This window comes from Cornus florida, unplaced genomic scaffold (genome assembly GCF_030987335.1).
Source record: "Cornus florida cultivar Cherokee Brave unplaced genomic scaffold, ASM3098733v1 CherokeeBrave_3.0.0_Hap2_Chr11, whole genome shotgun sequence".
NCBI classification, from domain to species: domain Eukaryota; kingdom Viridiplantae; phylum Streptophyta; class Magnoliopsida; order Cornales; family Cornaceae; genus Cornus; species Cornus florida.
In genome coordinates this window covers 54,235,540-54,256,333 of record NW_026775581.1, presented here as the reverse complement: position 1 = coordinate 54,256,333, position 20,794 = coordinate 54,235,540, and the positions used below count along the sequence as shown (strand labels likewise).

Sequence of the window (20,794 nt, the reverse complement as noted above, 5' to 3'; positions counted from 1 at the left end):
TAAAAAGCATGCATTTGAGAGACTAACCATTAATAACGGACGGTTCACACATCTTAAACATAGGGTACATGTTGGAAAAATACTTGAAGTTGAAGACATCATCTATAACTACCTTCCACATTAGACACAAAAGTTATTTGTTGAACCCAAACTTCAATAATTATCAAAATGACCAAACATATATTACACATTCTATAATGCATGAAGATGAGTTCATAAAACTGTTTCCTTCATTTAGAGCTAATACCACAGGAATTTCATCTCAGGGGAGCCAATAATTTGTTTCTGCTCCGCAGTCAGCCTTGTCGGGAACTTGATGTTGAATTTGATTCTCAGATTTCCTTTATTTGAAGGATCTTTTGGGACCGGCATCCCTTCTTTTTGAACCACCTCTTCGTAACTGGGATGAATCACATTATTGATTGGAATGGTTAAACTCCTGCCATCAAGGGTAGTGAGATGGACAGTGTAGCCTATCAAAGCTTTAGCCACAGGTATCTTCAGTGTGACAACCAAGTCATTCCCGTCACGAGTGAACACACTGTGAGGTTTCTCGTCGATGACGAAGACAAGATCTGAAGGTATTACATTTGGCCGCTCATTACCTTTCTCTGGGAAGGTGATCTTTGTGCCTTTCTTCCAGCCAGGCTTGATGTCAATAGTTAGAATCTCCTCCACTGGCGTGGTCTTGCTGCACCAACAAAAGAACACACAAGTTAGAAAAATGGTTGGGCATCATAGCAACCAAACAAGGTATACCAGCAAAATGCAACAAACACCGGCTTTTCTGCGCATCACTAATGAAGTATGAACTCTAGATAACTTCTATTAGTAACCTTATGCATATACAGCTGAATGTCACTGAGTGTAATAAATAAATTAGTGACAGCATCACCACCTGATACAATTTAAGGGAAAATTTTTATCGCTATGGAAAGCTAATAGTTCACACGCAACGAAAAGAAACATTGCTCTGAGGTCCTAACTTGAGACATCCTTCTTGTGATGTATAAGATCTTTTAAAGTATTTTAGTCCGTAGGTGGAACAAAATATAGAAGCTGCCGTTTCTGAGAAGAGAGATGGTCAAAAAAATTGATAAAAAGCACAAAATTTGGTATAAATTGAAGCTCAGAGTTCAGTGCCTAAAGTTTAGGTTTTTTTTTTTTTTTTTTTTTTTTTTTTTTCGATGCTACATTTCTACACAATGTTTGCTTATGCGGTTACTCTATCCCAATTGTAACGACCTGAACCCGTAGGTCCGAACCGCTAGCCGCGTCCTTAACCGGACCCGAGGTCAACTAAGGATAACACTATTTTTTTCTTACATCAATACATATTATACGTGTCATTCCGGGTTTATAAAGAATAAGTAATAATAAATAAATAAATAATAATAATAAAATAAGATTATATCTACAAATTATGTCAAAACAGTTCACTAGCCCATCGAACCCTGTTGAGGAGCGTCGTCCGCCACCTGCCTTCCGTGTCCTGAAAAATGTTAATGTAATGAGGTGAGCAAATTGCTCAAAAGGTAGCGCCTAAGACCCACCTCTTGTAACCCCGTGAATCCAAACAATGAATAGAAATTGAGAATAGGATTGTAAAGTTTTTGACTTTTCAATTGTGGGGCCCACTTGAGTTATAAGGGTCATTACAGACCCATTTAATCCCAAATTGCTTTCTCTCTCTCGGGCAGCTAAATCTCTCTCTCGCTGCTTCTATTTTTTTTTCTTTTCTTTTTTCTTTTTCAACTTCAATCCTTGATTTCTCTCTCAATTCTTGGCGGATTTAGGTGCCGTTTGAGGCAAAACGACGAGCACGACGAGCTCTACGTGCTAGTACAGGAAATTCCAGCTTATGGTCCTCTTTAGGAGCTCGAATTTAAGGACCCAATTTCAAGGGTTTGGTTCAATTTAGAAGTAGGGGCTCTTAATCCATGTTTTCTTGCTCCATTGTGAATTATATCTCTCTTGTTGTGACAAGCATGTTTAATTTGGAAGTTAATTGTTTCAATGATTATATAAATGATGTTTAGGAAAATTCATGATTATGAATATGAGTAGAAAAGCATGCTTAGAGGTTGTCTTGTTGTGTTTAATGTTTTGATAATTCATTTGGAGATGTTGAACATGATGTATGCTTAATTTTGTGGTGTAAAATTTTGTGTTGTCTTGTCGTGTTTAATGTGTTGATAATTCATTTAGAGATGTTAAATATGATGTATGCTTAATTATGTGGTATAAAATTCTAAATGCCATAATATTGAAAGCATGGGATATATATACATGTACATACCATTGGGTTTGCATGAAATGGGAGAAATTGTTCTTGAAATAAATATGGGGAATTTCAGGGAAGTGTTTTTGATGAAATGGTTTTATGCGAAACCCGGTCGCTGCGGGGTTACCAACGGGCCGGAGGTTAATATAGCCTAGAGGGGACTAGGGAGTCGCCCTAACGTGGTTGAGCTAGCTGGGCCCCATAATGACGCCGCGGGGTTACCAAGGGTCAGGGACACTAGCCAATCCTTCTCTCATGTCGCGGTGGGGCTACCAAAGGGCGGGCTGTATTAACGGTTTGGAAATGATGTTTTGGATTATGAAAATGGGGAGCGACATCGGCATGCATTTGCATTCCATGGCATTGCATTGTTTGTACTTGAGTTTGGTTGAAATGTTGTATTATCCCGACACTGTATGATCCCCATTCCTATTGATCTATTCTTTGTATGGATTCACAAGGACACAAGATGCGTGTCTTAAGTGTGACCTACTGAGCATATAGCTCACCCTGCATACTTATTATTTTTTTTCAGGAAACGGGAGGCGGATGACTTTCCACCACAGGCCTAATCTGAATTAGAAGACTTCTTTTGCTATTTTTGTATTAAGTCCCATATTTTTGTAAAATCTTAGTTTGTTATATTTGGTATAGAGATTCGTGAACACTTGTTATTGTAACTATATTTTGGGACTGTAATTATGATAATTTGGATTAAACGGTATGTAGATGTTCCACCATGAGATGAGCCACGTTGAGGTATATTTTTTTATGTGTTTTGTGTATTGGGACAGGTTTTTGAAGGCCCATTTTTAGGGGAGGTTATGCCGAATTTTTTTAAATTTTGGCATCAGCTAGGGTCGTTACAAATTTAGTATCAGAGCGATGGTTCGAATACCATTAGGACGACGGGTAGAGGCTTGCCTAGGGTTGTCTGGGAAGTCATTTGCATTGTTATTTTCTTGTTTGGAAAAGTGTTTAGCTATGTGAAAAAGCATGCTTAACTGCTTACTTGCTTACGTGCTTATGTGTTTATATGCTTACATTAATGTGTTCATTGCATAGTATTACATGCTAAATGTTTGTACAGTATGTTTTTGCGTTAGGTTGTTCACGGTTGGACCTTAGTGTTATCGTTCTTGAATTGTTTTCTTTGTTTTATAGAACGATGTCACGGCGTGAGGAAATCAGGGAAGTTGGCCCTAGACCGTCTAGGGGTGATGTTGGCGAGAGCTCCAGCTCCAATCCGGAGGAGCTAAATGATGAGGACACACTTCTTAGGGACTTTATTCCCCCGAGAACTGTCCCCACAAGGAGGGATAATGTTGAAGCACCCGTAGAAGTGGGTGAAGGTTCTGTGGCACTGGAGTTTAATCGTTTGTTGCAAAATGTCGTGAGGGCAACGATTGCTGCTCAGTCGCAGTCGGCACCACAACCTACAGTTCAAGTTGAGGAGACGCCAGCTCAGAAGCGTCTCAAGATTATTAAGGGGTTTTCTCAGCTGATGCCGGTTATGTTTGAGGGTGGTGCGGATCCAATGATAACAGATGACTACATGGAGCAAGTTGAAACTCAATTGACTTCTATGGATGTGACAGAGGATCATTTGAAGATCATCCTAACTGCTTATAATTTTGCTAAGGATGCTAAATTATGGTGGAAGTCGGTTACGAGCTGATACAAGCTGGAAGAGATGAGTTGGGACAAGTTCAAGGAATTGTTTTATGAAAAGTACTTTCCGATTTCCAAAAGATAGGAGTTACAAGACCAGTTTCATAACCTTATCCAAGGGAGCATGTCAGTGGCAGAATATGAAAACAAGTTCACTTCACTTTCTCGCTTTGCTCCAGAAATGGTGAGAGATGAAGTTAACAAGACTCAGAAGTTTGTTTCTGGTCTTAATGATCGGATGAGGCCGTTGATCACAGCACAGTTAATTAAGGTTTACTCTGAAGCAGTGGAAATGGCTTTGATGCTGGAAGCTGATAATAAAGAGAAGGATGCAAGAAGAGAGCAGTTGAAGCAAAAGAGGGGTGCAGGGCCATCTTCAGAAGGATCTTCTTGGAAAAGGAACAGGGGCGGTCCATCTCAGTTTCAGGGACAGCAGTCTGCACGATCTACTCCTACCACTCCGTTGCCAGCTGGATCTGATAGGAATGCAGTTGTTTGCTTTCAATGTCAGCAGCCTGGGCATTACAAGTCCAGTTGTCCTATGAGATTGACTTTAGTTTCTTCAGCTCCGAAGGCTTGTTATGGGTGTGGCCAGCAGGGCCATTTGATTCGGGACTGTCCGAGTCAGGGAGCAGGCACCACTAGTGGCAGAGGGTCACGGCAGAGGCCGTTACAGTTGGCTACAGTTCAATCAGGTTTCAGACCACCGCCGCCACCACCACAGCCTGCCTTATCTTCTCAGGGTTCACGACCAGCTAGGAGGGATACTCCTACTGTGTCGGCACAACAGTCTAGTGTTCAGATTAGTAATTCACAGGCACAGGCACCGCAGAGGCGTGTTTTTGCCCTTGCACCAACTGATGCATCTCTTGGATCTTTAGTTCTCCGAGGTATATTTCCAGTGTTTGGTTCTTAAGCCCGTGTTTTGTTTGATTCTGGTGCATCTCATTCTTTCATTTCATCATCATTTGCACTTGCATCGGGGTTAGAGGTCAGTTTTATGGATCGGGCGTTGTGTGTTGATACGCCAGTTGGAGTTTCAGTGTCTTTGAGCCAAGTCGTGAGGGACTGTTCCATTGTGATAGCCGGGCGAACTTTTGTGTTTGACCTTATCCTCCTAGAAATGACTAGCTTTGATGTCATTCTCGGGATGGATTGTTTAGCTTCTTTTCATGCCACGATCGACTGTTTCAGAGGAAGGGTTATAGTTTGTACTCCCGAGGGAGACTGTTTCTTTTTCGTGGGAGATCGGAGTGATTCCCACATTTCATCGTTTTATGGAATTCGTGGACGGAGTCGTGATTACTTTTTGGCTACCCTTATAGCCGAAGAGGATGATGTTGTGAAAGAATATTATCCTGCAGTTGTTCGTGATTTTCTGGATGTGTTTCTGAAGGATTTGACAGAGTTGCCTCCACACCGAGAAGTGGAGTTCTCTATTGAGTTAATGCCAGGTAACGCGCCGATTTCTATGGCACCGTATCGTATGGCACCAGTTGAATTGGAGGAATTAAAAAAACAGCTTGATGATTTGAGGATGAAAGGTTTCATCCGACTGAGTGTGTCACCATGGGGCGCACCGGTCTTGTTTGCTAAGAAGAAAGATGGTCCTCTGAGATTGTGCATCGATTATCGGAAGTTGAATCGCGCCACCATCAAGAACAAGTATCCTTTGCCAAGGATAGATGATTTATTTGATCAGTTGAGGGGAGCCAGTTGTTTCTCCAAGATTGACTTGAGGTCTGGTTATTATTAGTTGTGGGTTAGGGATGAGGATATCCCGAAGACAGCATTCCGTACACGGTATGGACACTATGAGTTCCTTATTATGCCTTTTAGCTTGACTAATGCTCCAGCGGCATTCATGGACTTAATGAACCGCATCTTTCACGATTACTTGGACTAGTTTGTGGTAGTTTTCGTGGATGACATTCTTGTGTATTCTCGGGAGGAACACGAGATCCATTTAAGTATTGTTTTACAGATTTTGCGGGAGCACCGGTTGTATGCCAAATATGAGAAATGTGAGTTTTGGATACAAGAGGTGAAATTTTGGGGACATGCTGTTTCAGAAGGCGGTGTGTCAGTTGATCCATCAAAGATTGAAGCTGTTTTGAATTGGGAGCGACCCAAGAATGTGTTTGAGATCCGTAGTTTTCTTGGTCTAGCAGGTTACTACCGGAGATTTGTGAAAGATTTCTCCCGTTTGGCAGCGTCTATGACCCGTTTAACCCGGAAAGGGATTAAGTTTGCATGGAATGAAGCCTGTGAGTCATTTTTCCAGGAATTGAAGACAAGATTGACTACGGCTCCAGTGTTGGTGATACATGAGCGTGGCTTGGGTTATGCGATCTATTGTGATGCTTCACGTGATGGTTTAGGGTGTGTGTTGATGCAGGATGGTAGAGTAGTGGCTTATGAGTCTCGACAGTTGAAGACTCACGAGTACAACTACCTTACTCATGATTTGGAGTTGGCGGCAGTTGTGTTTGCTTTGAAGTGTTGGAGACACTACTTGTATGGTGAAAGATTCGAGGTGTACTCGGATCATAAAAGTCTCAAGTACCTTTTCTCCCAAAAGGACTTGAACAATAGACAAAGAAGATGGGTTGAATTCTTGGAAGATTATAATTTTGACTTGCAGTATCATCCGGGCAAGGCAAATGTGGTAGCAGATGCCTTAAGTCGAAAATCTCGTGGAACTTTGGCCTGTCTGGTTATTTGGAAGTGGAAAATGCTTAAGGATTTGGCAGAGATGGGATTGTATTGTTTTGATGACGATGTTGACAGCGAGCCGGCATTCTTGTTTAGTCTTATGGCTCAGCCTACTCTTGTTGTACGAGTGATTGAGTCACAGAGACAGGACCCGGATTTAGATGCCATTCACGCTTTGATCTCCAGTGGTGCGACAGTGAAAGATTGGGCTTTGTATACAGATGGGGGTCTACGGTTCAGGGGTTTGTTGGTGGTTCCTACTGTTTGTGGTGAGGACGTCTTACGGGAGTTTCACACTTCCCGCTTTGCAGTTCATCCAGGTGGTACCAATATGTATCACAATTTGAGACGTCAGTATTGGTGGAACGGGATAAAAAAAGATGTTGCACAGTTTGTGGCTAGATGCCTTACCTGTCAGCAGGTGAAGGCCGAGCATCAGAGACCAGCCGGTTTGTTGCAACCATTACCTGTAGCGCAATGGAAATGGGAGCATATTGCTATGAATTTTGTGACAGGTCTTCCAAGGTCACGAAGGGGCAATGAGTCCGTATGGGTCATCATTGACAGATTGACCAAGACGGCTCACTTTTTGCCTATTAAGGCAACAGATGATGCAGAGAAGCTTGGTGTTCTTTATGTGAAGGAGATTGTAAGGTTGCATGGAGTTCCAGTAACCATTGTTTCAGATAGGGATGCTAAGTTCACTTCAAGCAGCGTTTGGCTCAGCGTTGCACCTAAGTATGGCATTCCATCCACAGACTGACGATCAGTCAGAGCGTACTATCCAGATTTTGGAGGATATGCTTCAGGCATGTGTGCTTGACTTGGGTGGTAGTTGGGAGGATCACCTTCCACTTACTGAATTTGCCTACAACAACAGTTATCAGGCGAGCATTCAGATGGCTCCATTTGAGGCGTTGTATGGTAGACCTTGTAGGTCTCCTGTTTGTTGGACTGAGGTAGGCGAGACAGCCGCCTTAGGACCTGACATTGTACTCGAGACTACTGAGAAGATTAAGTTGATAAGACAGAGGTTACTTACAACTCAGAGTCGACAGAAGAGTTATGCGGATAAGCGGAGACGGTCGTTATCCTTTGAGGTGGGAGACCACGTTTTTCTTCGGGTTTCTCCACGGAAGGGATTGATGAGATTCGGGAAAAGTGGCAAGTTGTCTACACGATTCATTGGACCATTTGAGATTTTGGACCGTGTAGGAGAGGTTGCCTACAGACTTGCTTTGCCACCACAGTTGGATAGGGTCCACAATGTTTTCCATATATCGATGTTACGGAAGTACGAGCCAGATCCATCTCACATTTTGAGTTGGGTTGATGTAGACATTGATGAGGATGTTTCCTACGAAGAAGGACCAATTCAGATCCTTGACACACAACAGAAGGTGTTGAGGAACAAGACGATACCCATGGTGAAAATCCTTTGGAGACACCACGGAGTCGAGGAGGCTACTTGGGAGCTCGAACAGGAGGTTCGCTCCAAGTATCCAGAGTTGTTTTCTTCTCCAAGTATGTCCTGATTTCGGGGACGAAATCTTTTTTTAAAGTTGGGGAGAATGTAAAGTTTTTGACTTTTCAACTGTGGGGCCCACTTGAGTTATAAGGGTCATTACAGACCCATTTAATCCCAAATTGCTTTCTCTCTCGGGCAGCTAAATCTCTCTCTCGCTGCTTCTGTTTTTTTTTCTTTTCTTTTTTCTTTTTCAACTTCAATCCTTGATTTCTCTCTCAATTCTTGGCGGATTTAGGTGCTGTTTGAGGCAAAACGACGAACACGACAAGCTCTACGTGCTAGTACCAGAAATTCCAGCTTTTGGTCCTCTTTGGGAGCTCGAATTTAAGGACCCAATTTCAAGGGTTTGGTTCAATTTAGAGGTAGGGGCTCTTAATCCATGTTTTCTTGCTCCATTCTGAATTATATCTCTCTTGTTATGACAAGCATGTTTAATTTGGAAGTTAATTGTTTCAATGATTATATAAATGATGTTTAGGAAAATTCATGATTATGAATATGAGTAGAAAAGCATGCTTAGAGGTTGTCTTGTTGTGTTTAATGTTTTGATAATTCATTTGGAGATGTTGAACATGATGTATGCTTAATTTTGTGGTGTAAAATTTTGTGTTGTCTTGTCGTGTTTAATGTGTTGATAATTCATTTAGAAATGTTAAATATGATGTATGCTTAATTATGTGGTGTAAAATTCTAAATGCCATAATATTGAAAGCATGGGATATATATACATATACATACCATTGGGTTTGCATGAAATGGGAGAAATTGTTCTTGAAATAAATATGGGGAATTTCAGGGAAGTGTTTTTGATGAAATGGTTTTATGCGAAACCCGGTCGCTGAGGGGTTACCAACGGGCCGGAGGTTAATATAGCCTAGAGGGGACTAGGGAGTCGCCCTAGCGTGGTTGAGCTAGCTGGGCCCCATAATGACGCCGCGGGGTTACCAAGGGTCAGGGACACTAGCCAATCCTCCTCTCGTGTCACGGCGGGGCTACCAAAGGGCGGGCTGTATTAACGGTTTGGAAATGATGTTTTGGATTATGAAAATGGGGAGCGACATCGGCATGCATTTGCATTCCATGGCATTGCATTGTTTGTACTTGAGTTTGGTTGAAATGTTGTATTATCCCGACACTGTATGATCCCCATTCCTATTGATCTATTCTTTGTATGGATTCACAAGGACACAAGATGCGTGTCTTAAGTGTCACCTACTGAGCATATAGCTCACCTTGCATACTTATTATTTTTTTTCAGAAAACGGGAAAGAAGTGGCGGATGACTTTCCACCACAGGCCTAATCTGAATTAGAAGACTTCTTTTGCTATTTTTGTATTAAGTCCCAAATTTTTGTAAAATCTTAGTTTGTTATATTTGATATAGAGATTCGTGAACTCTTGTTATTGTAACTATATTTTGGGACTGTAATTATGATAATTTGGATTAAACGGTATGTAGATGTTCCACCATGAAATGAGCCACGTTGAGGTATAATGAACGGATGAATGGGATGCTAGAGTATATTTTTTTTATGTGTTTTGTGTATTGGGACAGGTTGTTGAAGGCCCATTTTTAGGGGAGGTTATGCCGAATTTTTTTAAATTTTGGCATCAGCTAGGGTCGTTACAAGGATCATACTAGGCTGGAAAAGAATACGACATCAAATCCAATTTCAAAGTAACAATACCATGTCATGATATGTGATGCCATGAATGTCGCTCCTCATACTTAAAATCACTTCCATTTTTTACTTTTCAAACTGTTAATGTAACCCCCTTCGCTAACCCCTCAGCGCCGAGAGAAGGATTGGCTACTGTCCCTGACCCTTGGTACCCCCGCGGCGTCATTTGGGGTCTAGATAGCTCAACCACTCTAGGGCGATCTCCCTAGTTCCCTCTAGGTTATATTAACTCCACGGACCGTTGGTACCCCCGTGGTATCCGGGTTTTTATAAAAATCATTTTATCAAAATTTATTCTCCCAAAAGTCCCTTTCACTTTCATTTCAAAACATTTTCCTCTTTTCTTTCATGCCCAATGCTAGGGATGCATGTCATGTATTTTTCCAATAATATAAAAATAAAGAAGTTTACACTTCACAATTTAACATGCTTCTTCATAGAAATTTCTAAAAAAATAATAAACACCATGGTATTGAAATTAACATTTAAACATGCTTCTCACATAATACCATCAACACGAATAAACACAAACTCTTTATTATAACAATTATATCATTTTCAAGGCAAACAATTTAAATAAGGCATGCTTTACAAGAAATTCTAAAAAAATTTATACATGCTTCCATACATTATTTCTAGCAATTAGTAATATAATAGACATAGGAATTCAATACTTAAGCATGTTTTTCATACACATCAATTAATAAATAAAATCAAGAACTTTATACACCACAATAAAATCATTCTAGGATTAATTAACATCAATTAAATAAGTTAGTAATAATTAACAAGAAATTGACTCACAAAAGAACAAAAAATTAGGAATTAGAAACTCCTACCTTGAAAAAGAACTTTTTCACACTAAATCATCAAAGCTTCAAGCTCCAAGACCTCCCTTATTTCTCGAACTCTCAGCGCACTCTGCCTTCACGCTCTGTATCACTCTAATTTTATCTTGCGTTCTGTATTACCAAAGTCACAAGCAGATACATATACAGAGAAGGTCCACCGACACAATAAATATCTCAATACAACTCACTAACAAAAATCATTTCAATTGTAAGCTTATCACTAAAGTAGACCCCTCCACTATCACTTTACTTTCGGCTGTCTCCTTTTTATGTCCTTGTCTCTTTACATTTGATTCATTGCACAATACAAAGCCATTTGCACGCCAAAGTCAAACAAAGTTGCCCAAACAAAGCCTCAAGTGGGTCCCGCATCACATCATTTCTTTTTCTCATACTGCATTTCTTTCCTCACTATTCGGTGGCAGGTGCATCTCCTTTGCACCAGACCCTGTATATCTACATATGTCTAAATAAAGTAACTAAATCAACAAACCTTGTGAGACCCACGAAACTCACTACATTTCCATCACCATTTTCCCTTCAATTTTGCTGCATGCTATGCACAAATATATATATATATATATATAACAATTGAAAATCAAACCCATTATTCTTCAAAACAAAAAAAAGTCACGTGGGACCCGCACCAAAACCTTTTTCAATTTCACTCACTCTTTGTCACCTGCGGCAGGAAGTTTCCTTATTCCATCAGACAGTTATATATATATATATATATATATATATATAACACAAAATTACAAACTGCAAGTCTCCAATTAATTAAATACTCAATCCTAACTAAAAATCACGAAATATAGATTAAATTAAAATCGTAAACATCCGGTCACCACACCAATCCCAAAAAACGAAGTGGTGTATTTGTTTTGCACAATTTAATCAAGCAGCAACAAACAACAATATGTAAAATTGTGCACGAAGTTGAAGTACCCGGGGGGGGGGGGGGGGATGAATCTACATGTCCTTCCACTTCCACGCTCTTGAGACAACCAAACCATAGTAGATTGAAAAATCATATTCATTGAAAATCGGGGTCAACATGAGGAAAAATAATACTGAAGTCTAGATTTTCAAAATATATATACATTATCAACCATGGAATGCCCCTGTGCAAGTGCGTAGAAATCTGACATAGGCACAGTAAATACAGAGTCATTGATGCAATATGCATCCATACTTGAAAATGATACATTTCCGTAATAAGAAGTTTATACGGATATATACACAAATATTTCACATTAAAGTGTCAACAAAGAAAAATGTACTACCGAATTGGAACGTCTCATTTCATAAAACAATATGATGTCCTTGTTATGATTGTACGAAGAACACCTAGACTTTACCAGCTAAGCTACTATTGGGCACCGACATCCCATCCCATCCGAAATTTTATACTACTAAGAATCATTTTTGTAACACATACAATACACAACAAATTCTTATTCCTCATTACTTAAACAAACACAACCCTGGATTAAAGTAAAAGAATCAAAATTCAGAACAAAACAATGTTGATAGCTTAGTACTTACCCACTTGCATCGGCAATTTCTCTGGAGATCTTCATCTTCTTTGTTGTACCCTTATAAAGCTCTTCAAGGGTACAAGGCACAGTTTGCTCAATTGGAGAGGCTTTGCGAGGAGCAGGTGGGTGCATGTGCATTGATCCTCCACCTCTTTCTCCAAAAGACCCAAAAATATCATCACCAAATAACTCACTTGAGAAGCTGGACTCCCCTCTCATTCCTCCACCACCACCACCACCACCCATTCCTCCAGACGGGCTTGAAAAACCGAAAAACTCCGAAAATATGTCATCTGAGTTCCTAGGATTGAATCTAAATGTAGTCGGCCCGTCTCCGGTTGAGAAATAGGTAGCTCCGCCTGGTACGCCGCCATCTGGTGGAGGTGGCACCTGACCCTTTAGCCCGTCTTCACCATATTGGTCATATATTGCTCTTTTATGCGGATCACGTAGAACCTGAAAAAGTTCACATCTCAAACAGAAAAACCCATTAATTTTAAAATTAAATCATTTCGGTGGCAATCTTAGAAAGCTAAATTAAGAGGCAATCACAGATACCCATATAGCAAGATCAGATTTTGAGATCGAATTCCTCTATATATATATACAATTTTAATTATATAAGGGGGTAATCTTGCAATTGATGACGCATTGGTGAACATACATACCTCATAGGCTTCAGAGATCTGCTTAAACTTGGCTTCTGCTTCTTTCTTGTTATTGGGGTTCTTATCGGGGAGCCACTTCATGACCAGCTGTCTGTAAGCTTTCTTCAAGTCATCATAATTGGCCTTCCTATCCACCCCCAATATCTTATAATAATCCACCGCCATAGCTTCCTCTCTTCTCTTCCTCTTCCTCTTCTTCACTTTGCTACATATTTTACAATACTTCTACTTATTCCAAGTTATGAATTGTCTTACATCAGGCTTTGCATAGCTTACATCTGGTGCATATGTGATTGCTTAGATCAGGCTTTACTTACATCATCGCATACAGCATCAGGTTTTGTTTACGTTAGTGCTTACTCCTGTAAAGGTAGATTTGTTGGTTATAAATAACCCTTATATCTCATAGTTTCAAATCATTCGAAAATTCAAGAGCATTCAAGTAAGGATTAATTTGGATCAAGAAAAGAGAGGTTGAGTAATATTTATTTTCTCATTTGCGAGTCTTTTGTAACTTTTTGGATTTTGATATAAATACATTGATCTAGAACTCCTATGAACGTAAGTACATTGTCGAATTATATAAATTTTTGTTTTCTTTTTGTGTGAGTTTTTTCTTATTTATTATTTTATGAGTGCATTCTTATTACAACCACCATTATTTATTTGTTAGTCCCCGCTTTCGCACAACATTTTCTAACTATGCCTATCAGATTGGGTGTGTGGACGAGGTTTTGGCTTTAGAGTCTTGCTTGAGAGTTGTGGTAGAACTTTTATTTGAGAGAGAGATGGAGGAGGGAAGAATGAAGAAGAGAGGAGAGTTGTCTGGAAATTAAGATGAGAAGTACGTGAAACGTTCCTGAACTAGCCTTCAACTGACCTCCGTATCAATCTTCATTCTGACAGTTGGCAACAATTATAGCTCCGACCTCTGTACTTTTAGGAAAACTACTACTCTATTTTTACCATGCAACAAACAGTGAAAGTTTAGATCCACTTATGCCTTTTGATCCATAAAACCCATACGAGGCCCGCAACAGGATCATGATCATGGCCAGGTACATTTTGTGATCCACCTCTATCTGGTGCCCTTTATGTTAACAATTTCACACCCTATATCCGCGTCATTACATTGTGCAATTTATTGGGAAAAAAAATTCAATTGGCCCCTCCAAAATTTTTCAAAACATTTTTATTGGCAAAAAATAAATAAATAAAAATAGTTTTTTTTTTTTTTTTTTCATGACAAGAATAAAGATTTATTTCATAGGAAATCAATTGGTTACAAGCTTGTCCTGATCCTGAATACCATCAGGCAAAACATTAGTAAAAGTAAACTCTCTATGGGACCCCAAAGCCAATTGACCCACCTGATGGGCCAAGTCATTAGCTTCACGAAGAACAAACGCCACTGAGAAGAACTGATGAAAAAGAAGAACGTTCTTCATATCATCAACCACAATATCTAAATGTGGAGGGCAAGGACCGGACTTCAAAATAGCTTTCACCACTACTTCCGCATCGGTTTCAAAAATGACTATATCAAAACCCCATTGAAGTGCCTGAAGCAGTCCTTTTCTTAATACTAAAGCCTTTGCCAAAGAAGGATGTGAAACATACAGGAAAAGAAATCCAGCTCCTCTCAAAGAACCAGCATGATTACGAACCACAATACCTCCCCCAGCAATACACGATTTAGAATCAAAAGCGGCATCACAATTAATCTTTACAAAAGAAATAGGAGGACAATTCCACACAATACTTTGACGCGTAACATGCCCTTTTGAATTTCTGGAAGAAAGATGACCCACCTCAAGAGCATCAACATACTCGGTACAATGTTTACTTGCCACTTCGGCTATATCATCAGCTTTCCACCATTCCTGTTTGTAAATCCAAGCATTTCTCGCTTTCCAAATTTGCCAACAAATGCACGCAACCAAACTCTGCAATTTACCCAAATGATCTCGAATGGAACAATAGTGAATCTGCTCTCTCCACCATGCATCCCATTGCCCATGAGATGCATTCCCAAAATCAATTCCAATTTGAGAAGCCTGCCAAACTTGAATAGAACGAGGACATCTACAAAATAAATGACTCACTGTCTCCGGCTCCAAACCACAAAGCAAACAATTCAAATTAGTGCCCATATTTCTATGAACAAGGGTTTCCATAACAGAAATCTTATCAAGAAGACATTTCCATATAAAAATCCTAATTTTGGGCTTCACCTTTAACTTCCATACTATAGACCACTGCTTTGCTTTATCCACATTATTACTGCTTTCTTCCCCATTTTGAGCTTCAACCATCTGATCCTTTTCTTCCAAACCCAAAGCCAACTGATAAGCCGACTTAACTGAAAACTGACCATTAGAGGCATATAACCAAAAAGGCCTGTCCCTTACAGCAGTACAACTGAGTGGAAGATTAAGAATCCGTTCCCAATCTCTTTTGTCAAAAAACTGCTTGATGAGGCCTACCTTCCACCCCTTAGACACTGGATCTATCAAATCTACCACCCTAAAAACTGACGGGTCAACAATTTGAGAATACAACCTGGGATTACCCTTATCAGGTATCCAATAATCATCCCAAATTCTCATATCCGTCCCATCCCCCACATGCCAACATAGACCTTCCTTCACTAAATTTTTTGCCTTAATAATACTCTGCCAAGCCCACGAAGCATTAGACCTTTTAGTAGCGTCCAAAAAATCACAATGAGGGAAGTATTTGCTTTTCAACAAGTGATACAGTAGACCTTTTCTTTCAACTTGAAATCACCACCCATGTTTTGCCAAGAAAGCTAAGTTAAAAGCATGTATATCGCGAAATCCCAATCCCCCATTTGCCTTTACCTTTGTTAACTGCTTCCAATTAATCCAATGAGTCTTATCCTTTCCATTTGAATCCGCCCACCAAAATTTTGAAATCTGCCCGTGTGCAAGTACATACGTCTTGAGACAATTTAAAGCAAACCATAGTATACGCAGGGATAGCCTGGAGCACACTTTTGATAAGAACCTCTTTACCTCCTGCAGATAGCAATTTCCCTTTCCAACTTTGAATGTTGTCTGACACTCTTCTTTCTATATAGCTGAAAACTTCCTTCTTTGAACGACCCACAACTGACGGTAAACCCAAATATCTCTCTTGCACACCTTCTCGAACAATCCCTAAAAGATCACGTAGCTCCATCCGCAACTGCTCATCTGTGTTCTTGCTAAAGAAAGTAGCCGACTTTTCCAAATTAATTGCTTGACCTGAAGCCGTCTCATACTCTCTCAAAACAACAACTAGCCTTTTCACCTCTTCTTTATCAGCTTTGCAAAATAATTAACTGTCATCAGCAAATAGGAGATGGGAAATCTTAGGGGCTCGCCTAGAAATCTGAATTCCAGAAATCTCACCATGGTTTAAAGCAGTAGATAACAATCGCGATAAACCCTCCACACAAAAAATTTACTTTTATTTGAGAAAAGGTCTACTGTATCAATTTATTTGAGAAAAACCAAAAAAATTACTTTTATTTGAGAAAAGCCAAAAAATTTACTTTTACATTGTGCAATTTATTGGGAAAAAAAAATTCAATTGGGCCCCTCCAAAAATTTTCAAAACATTTTATTGGCAAAAAATAAAAAAATAAAAATAGTTAGCTTGGAAACAAATATAACTTATAATTTTCAAAATTAAATTTTAACTTGAATCGTTTTAGCCTTTAATAATATTCATATGCGAGTATTTGAAGCTAGGAAGAAGTGAAATTTGAAGTGCTATGATACAAAAATGACAAAAATGTCAATAACAACAAATAATATTATAGGGTCGTGATAGATAGGCCGATGATTTTGGCAGATTAGTTTGGCAGAATACACATGGTAGTCCAGGTAAACAATTTTAACAATTAAAAAAAGAATAAATAAAATAAAAGGAGAAATATTTCTTACCATCTTAACTTGAAGAAAGAAACAACCTTTGATTTTTAGGGTATGGTTGCAACTTCATATCATATGTCATATTCATATATATATATATATATATTAGAGAGAGAAATAGAATGAGAAAAACAAAGAAAGGAAAGGGAAAGAGAAAGAGAGGGAAGTATTCTTCGGCGCCGACGAACCAGCTTCAGAACAGACCCACTTTTTGCTTCTTTCCCGGTGAGTGAGATATTAGAGAGAGAAATAGAATGAGAAAAAGAAAGAAAGGAGAGAGAAGAGATAAGAGAGAGAGAGATGGAAGTGGCCTAGCTGGACAGGCCACATAGATTCTGTCAAAGTAATCGGCCAGATACTTCAGTTGAAATATCATTTTCCAATATTATATAAGCTAATATTTTTAGGTGTCACTTGTTAAATAAAAAATTCAATAATTACTCCTTATATAAGTTATTAAAGTATTTTATATTTTGTTCCTAATAATACTGTTTTATAAAAATGTGTGGAGTTTTGTTTAAAATGATACTTTTTATCATTAGTCTCTCATCAAGTTAATAATTATATATCTTTCTCAAACTATAATCGAAGTACTTTTATTTTGTTCTTTCAAAATTTGAATTTACCAGAGACAAAATTAAAATTTTAATTAACAATAGTTTTGCTTTACAACTTCTCTTATTACATATAACTTATCATTTTTTCTTCTCTATGTGTTTTCTTTTTCCATATCAATTTTTCATCTCTTTTTATTTCAATTGCAATTTTCTAATTTTTGAATTATATTTCCCTCTGTGCATATACCAAGACTAATATTGGAGAAAAAATTATATTACAATCGATTTATACACGTAAGTAAGACAATGCATCATTGCTCTGTAATACATGGAAGAGTATGAGAATAAGGGTGTGAATCTATTCAAATATATTTTATTTAATTATATCTATTAGATCGAGAATATAACAAAACCATTAAACGAGTAAAAATAATAATTTCATCTATTATGTTTGTCCAGATTAAAGTTGCATAGTTTATTGACTATCATTTTGCACGCAATCGTTTTAATGATGTTTCAATGAAATCCAAGCAAAGTGATCTTTCCACACAAATCAAATAAGACTCAAATTATGTTCGCAGTAGTAATCCTTATGATGCGTAAGAAGGAAAAAAATTGAATGGAAAAGAGAAAAAAAAGGATGACTGAGATATTCCTGGAGAAGAGATAGGGTTTCTCTCTTTTTATTTGGTTAGATGGAAAAGAATAAAAAAAACTGACAATTTAATTTGATCGGTACAACAAAAAGAAAGATAAATTTTTAAGTTATTTTTACCATTAAAACCATCCCTTACTTTATTTATGGAATTTATTAAATATTTATGAAGGGTAATGTAGTAATTAAAAATTTCTATAATAAGTTCACTTGTTTTTCTCATATCTTTCATCCATATTTGTGCAAATGAAAATTTGTAAAAGAGTACTCATCCTTCTTATTATCCTTTATTTCCTTATATCAGTATTTTAGTCGGCTTCCTATTATTCTTTATTTCCTTATATCAATATTTTAGTCGGGCAAATTTCTGAATACCTTGATTACTTAAAAATAATATACATACATACATATATATATATATATATATATATATATATATATATAAAAACTGACTTGACACTGAGGATTGAAATTTAAGTGGGTAATTTTTATAGATAATGCTATTACTGTTGGAGAGAAATTTTTGCTAAAAGTTCAGTTTGCATTTGCTATTATTAGTAGTTGATTTTTATTGCCAAAAAAAAATTTATTCGTGTCCAAATCGTTGACTCTTTCTCATCTTGGTGTGGACACCTTAATTTAGACATGGTAAATTGGTTATGCCATTCAAGCATCTATCTCCCATCTGGGAACTCATGGAGTCATGTGAACCCCAAAAGTCTGTCCATGGCGTTAATGCCTGGAATTATACTTGTCAACACTCTTTTGATCCATTTCAATTATAGGGTGCTGTCACATGCCCCATGTCTCTACTCACATAAAATAGATTCACCAATTCGAATTAGGAGGATGTATCTTTTTCCACGATTTATCAATTCAAATTAAGAGGATGTATCTTTTTCTAGTCAGATTTGATATGATCCTAACACCTAATTTCAGAACAAATCATACATCAATCAAATATTCAGACTTTTGATATAGAGTCCATTTTTTGTATCTAACATTGTGTATTGTGTATCGCTCGCTGAATGCAGTAGATAGATGAGAGAATAGCCATGGAGGGTACCGAGGATTAGGCGTCTTGTTGTATGGATATCAACTAAGAGAGTTGGATCAAGAATAGTGATTAGACTTAGGTTGTAGGTACATTTCTTTCTTCATATTTAGTAGATTGATTTACCAGCTGGTTAGGTTTGGTGATCTTTCCACGTTAACATCTGGTATGCATGATCGTGGATTATCTTACTTTTATTAATGTACTTTAAATTACTTATTATTATTATTGCATGATTGATAATGTATTCAGAAGCATAATATATTCCATGATATCAATTATTCACAAGCATAATACACAACTACAACCTCATCCTCTACACTTCCTTCAATCCATGTCCCTACCCACCTCCAACCACACATTAACCCACATATTTAGTAGTGATTTGCTTCTTTTATTTCTTTCCTTCCACACATGATACACAAAACTAGCCAAACCTAATTTTCAAACCATGACTCGGATTCTTTTCAGTTTTTGTTTCCAGTTGGAGGCCCAAATTAAGAAATCTTTCCCAAGAGTTTGGGTTTGTTTAAGCTAGTCCATATGGTTCGTGACTATCTACATTGATGGAACCTAAGTCACATAATTTTTTTCAACACTTGCTGTCTAACTTGTAATTCTGCTATTCACATCAATCGAAAACTAATTGGTATCAAAAGAATACCACGCTATCAGAGTCGAACATCCCCAGTACTTTCAGCACTGAATATCATGAATGCCCAGTCCTCCTGCATGCTTGGGACTGCATACCTACCTGTTCCCATTCAATCTTTGCTCTATATTTCGCCATACCATTTACCTCCCCACAAGAATCTCTACATGATTTGATTCATTTTGTCACAAACTTTTGCCGGTATGATGAGCAAATTGGTCCAGTAAATATGCATACTAAATAGAGTGGCTTGGTTCAGTTGCGATCTTCCAGCAAAACAAAGAGCTCTAGCTGTGCAACTTGTAATTCTGCTACACAGTGCTATTCATATCAATCGTAAACTAGTTGGTGTCAAAAGAATACCACACTATCAGAGTCGAACATCCCCAGTACTTTCAGCACCAGAAGACGTGAAGAAAATTACAGAACGACCTCAAACTCTCCCCTCGCCTAGCCAAATGTTAAAAACTTAAAATTCAAGAGAATAAACACACACACACAGTGGGGTCCAATGACAGGTCCGTCTCATCTTTTAAGGAGACACGAGCATGCATGAGAACACACATTATGTGCTACTAATAAGAAGGCGGTTTAAGACCCAAGGACAAATTTACAGACAACTTCTATCTGTTGGCACCCATTTTGGTGAACAATTGATCTGGTCTTCGGTTGGGGTAGTATGATACAGTTAGGAGAATGTTGGGCTTCACTCGTCACATGGATTGTGGTTGGTTTGGATGACATGGCAGAAATTACAAAGGAACAAATCTACATACAAGGGCGTTGCAAATAGGATAGAAGATGTTTGAATTGTAATTACATTAGAGAAGAGTTATATATTTATCTTGTATTTGAATGGAGTTAAGAGTTAGTATTTAGTTAGGATTAATTAGATTTGAATAATTATTTAGATGTATTATAACACAACTAGGATGCTTATATTTAGATTTTTGTTTTACTATTTACTCTACAAATAAACATAGAGGCATGCTGTG

General features: G+C 38.1%; 2 protein-coding genes across 3 annotated transcripts; both read right to left on the bottom strand.

Moving 5' to 3' along the window:
- Window positions 1–13,274, bottom strand: LOC132282861 (uncharacterized). 2 transcript variants are annotated; one of them, XM_059784672.1, is made up of 3 exons: window positions 12,941–13,274; window positions 12,280–12,728; window positions 1–691 (listed from the first exon to the last, which is right to left on the bottom strand). In XM_059784672.1, exons 1-3 carry the CDS (start codon window positions 13,103–13,105, stop codon window positions 241–243), a joined length of 1,065 nt encoding a protein of 354 aa, XP_059640655.1. In that variant the 5' UTR covers window positions 13,106–13,274; the 3' UTR covers window positions 1–240. The 2 variants fall into 2 exon arrangements, 1 of the variants encoding a protein (XP_059640655.1); XR_009471906.1 differs by lacking the exons at window positions 12,280–12,728; window positions 12,941–13,274 and adding an exon at window positions 10,720–12,273 and having other exon boundaries at window positions 554–691.
- Window positions 13,275–15,726: 2,452 nt separating this feature from the next.
- Window positions 15,727–19,937, bottom strand: LOC132281088 (uncharacterized). Its single transcript, XM_059782825.1, has 3 exons — window positions 19,898–19,937; window positions 15,971–16,269; window positions 15,727–15,879 (listed from the first exon to the last, which is right to left on the bottom strand). Exons 1-3 carry the CDS (start codon window positions 19,935–19,937, stop codon window positions 15,727–15,729), a joined length of 492 nt encoding a protein of 163 aa, XP_059638808.1.
- Between the last annotated feature and the right edge of the window lie 857 nt (window positions 19,938–20,794).

Coding starts and splice junctions, on each gene's coding strand:
- LOC132282861 (XM_059784672.1), bottom strand. CDS start 13,105: ATGGCGGTGGATTATTATAAGATATTGGGGGTGGATAGGAAGGCCAAT. Junction 12,729..12,940: donor AGATCTCTGAAGCCTATGAG/GTATGTATGTTC, acceptor GAACTTTTTCAG/GTTCTACGTGATCCGCATAA. Junction 692..12,279: donor GAAATTGCCGATGCAAGTGG/GTAAGTACTAAG, acceptor TTGTTGGTGCAG/CAAGACCACGCCAGTGGAGG.
- LOC132281088 (XM_059782825.1), bottom strand. CDS start 19,937: ATGGCGAAATATAGAGCAAAGATTGAATGGGAACAGGTAG. Junction 16,270..19,897: donor GATTGAATGGGAACAGGTAG/GTATGCAGTCCC, acceptor TATTTTGCAAAG/CTGATAAAGAAGAGGTGAAA. Junction 15,880..15,970: donor TATCTGCAGGAGGTAAAGAG/GTTCTTATCAAA, acceptor GCACACGGGCAG/ATTTCAAAATTTTGGTGGGC.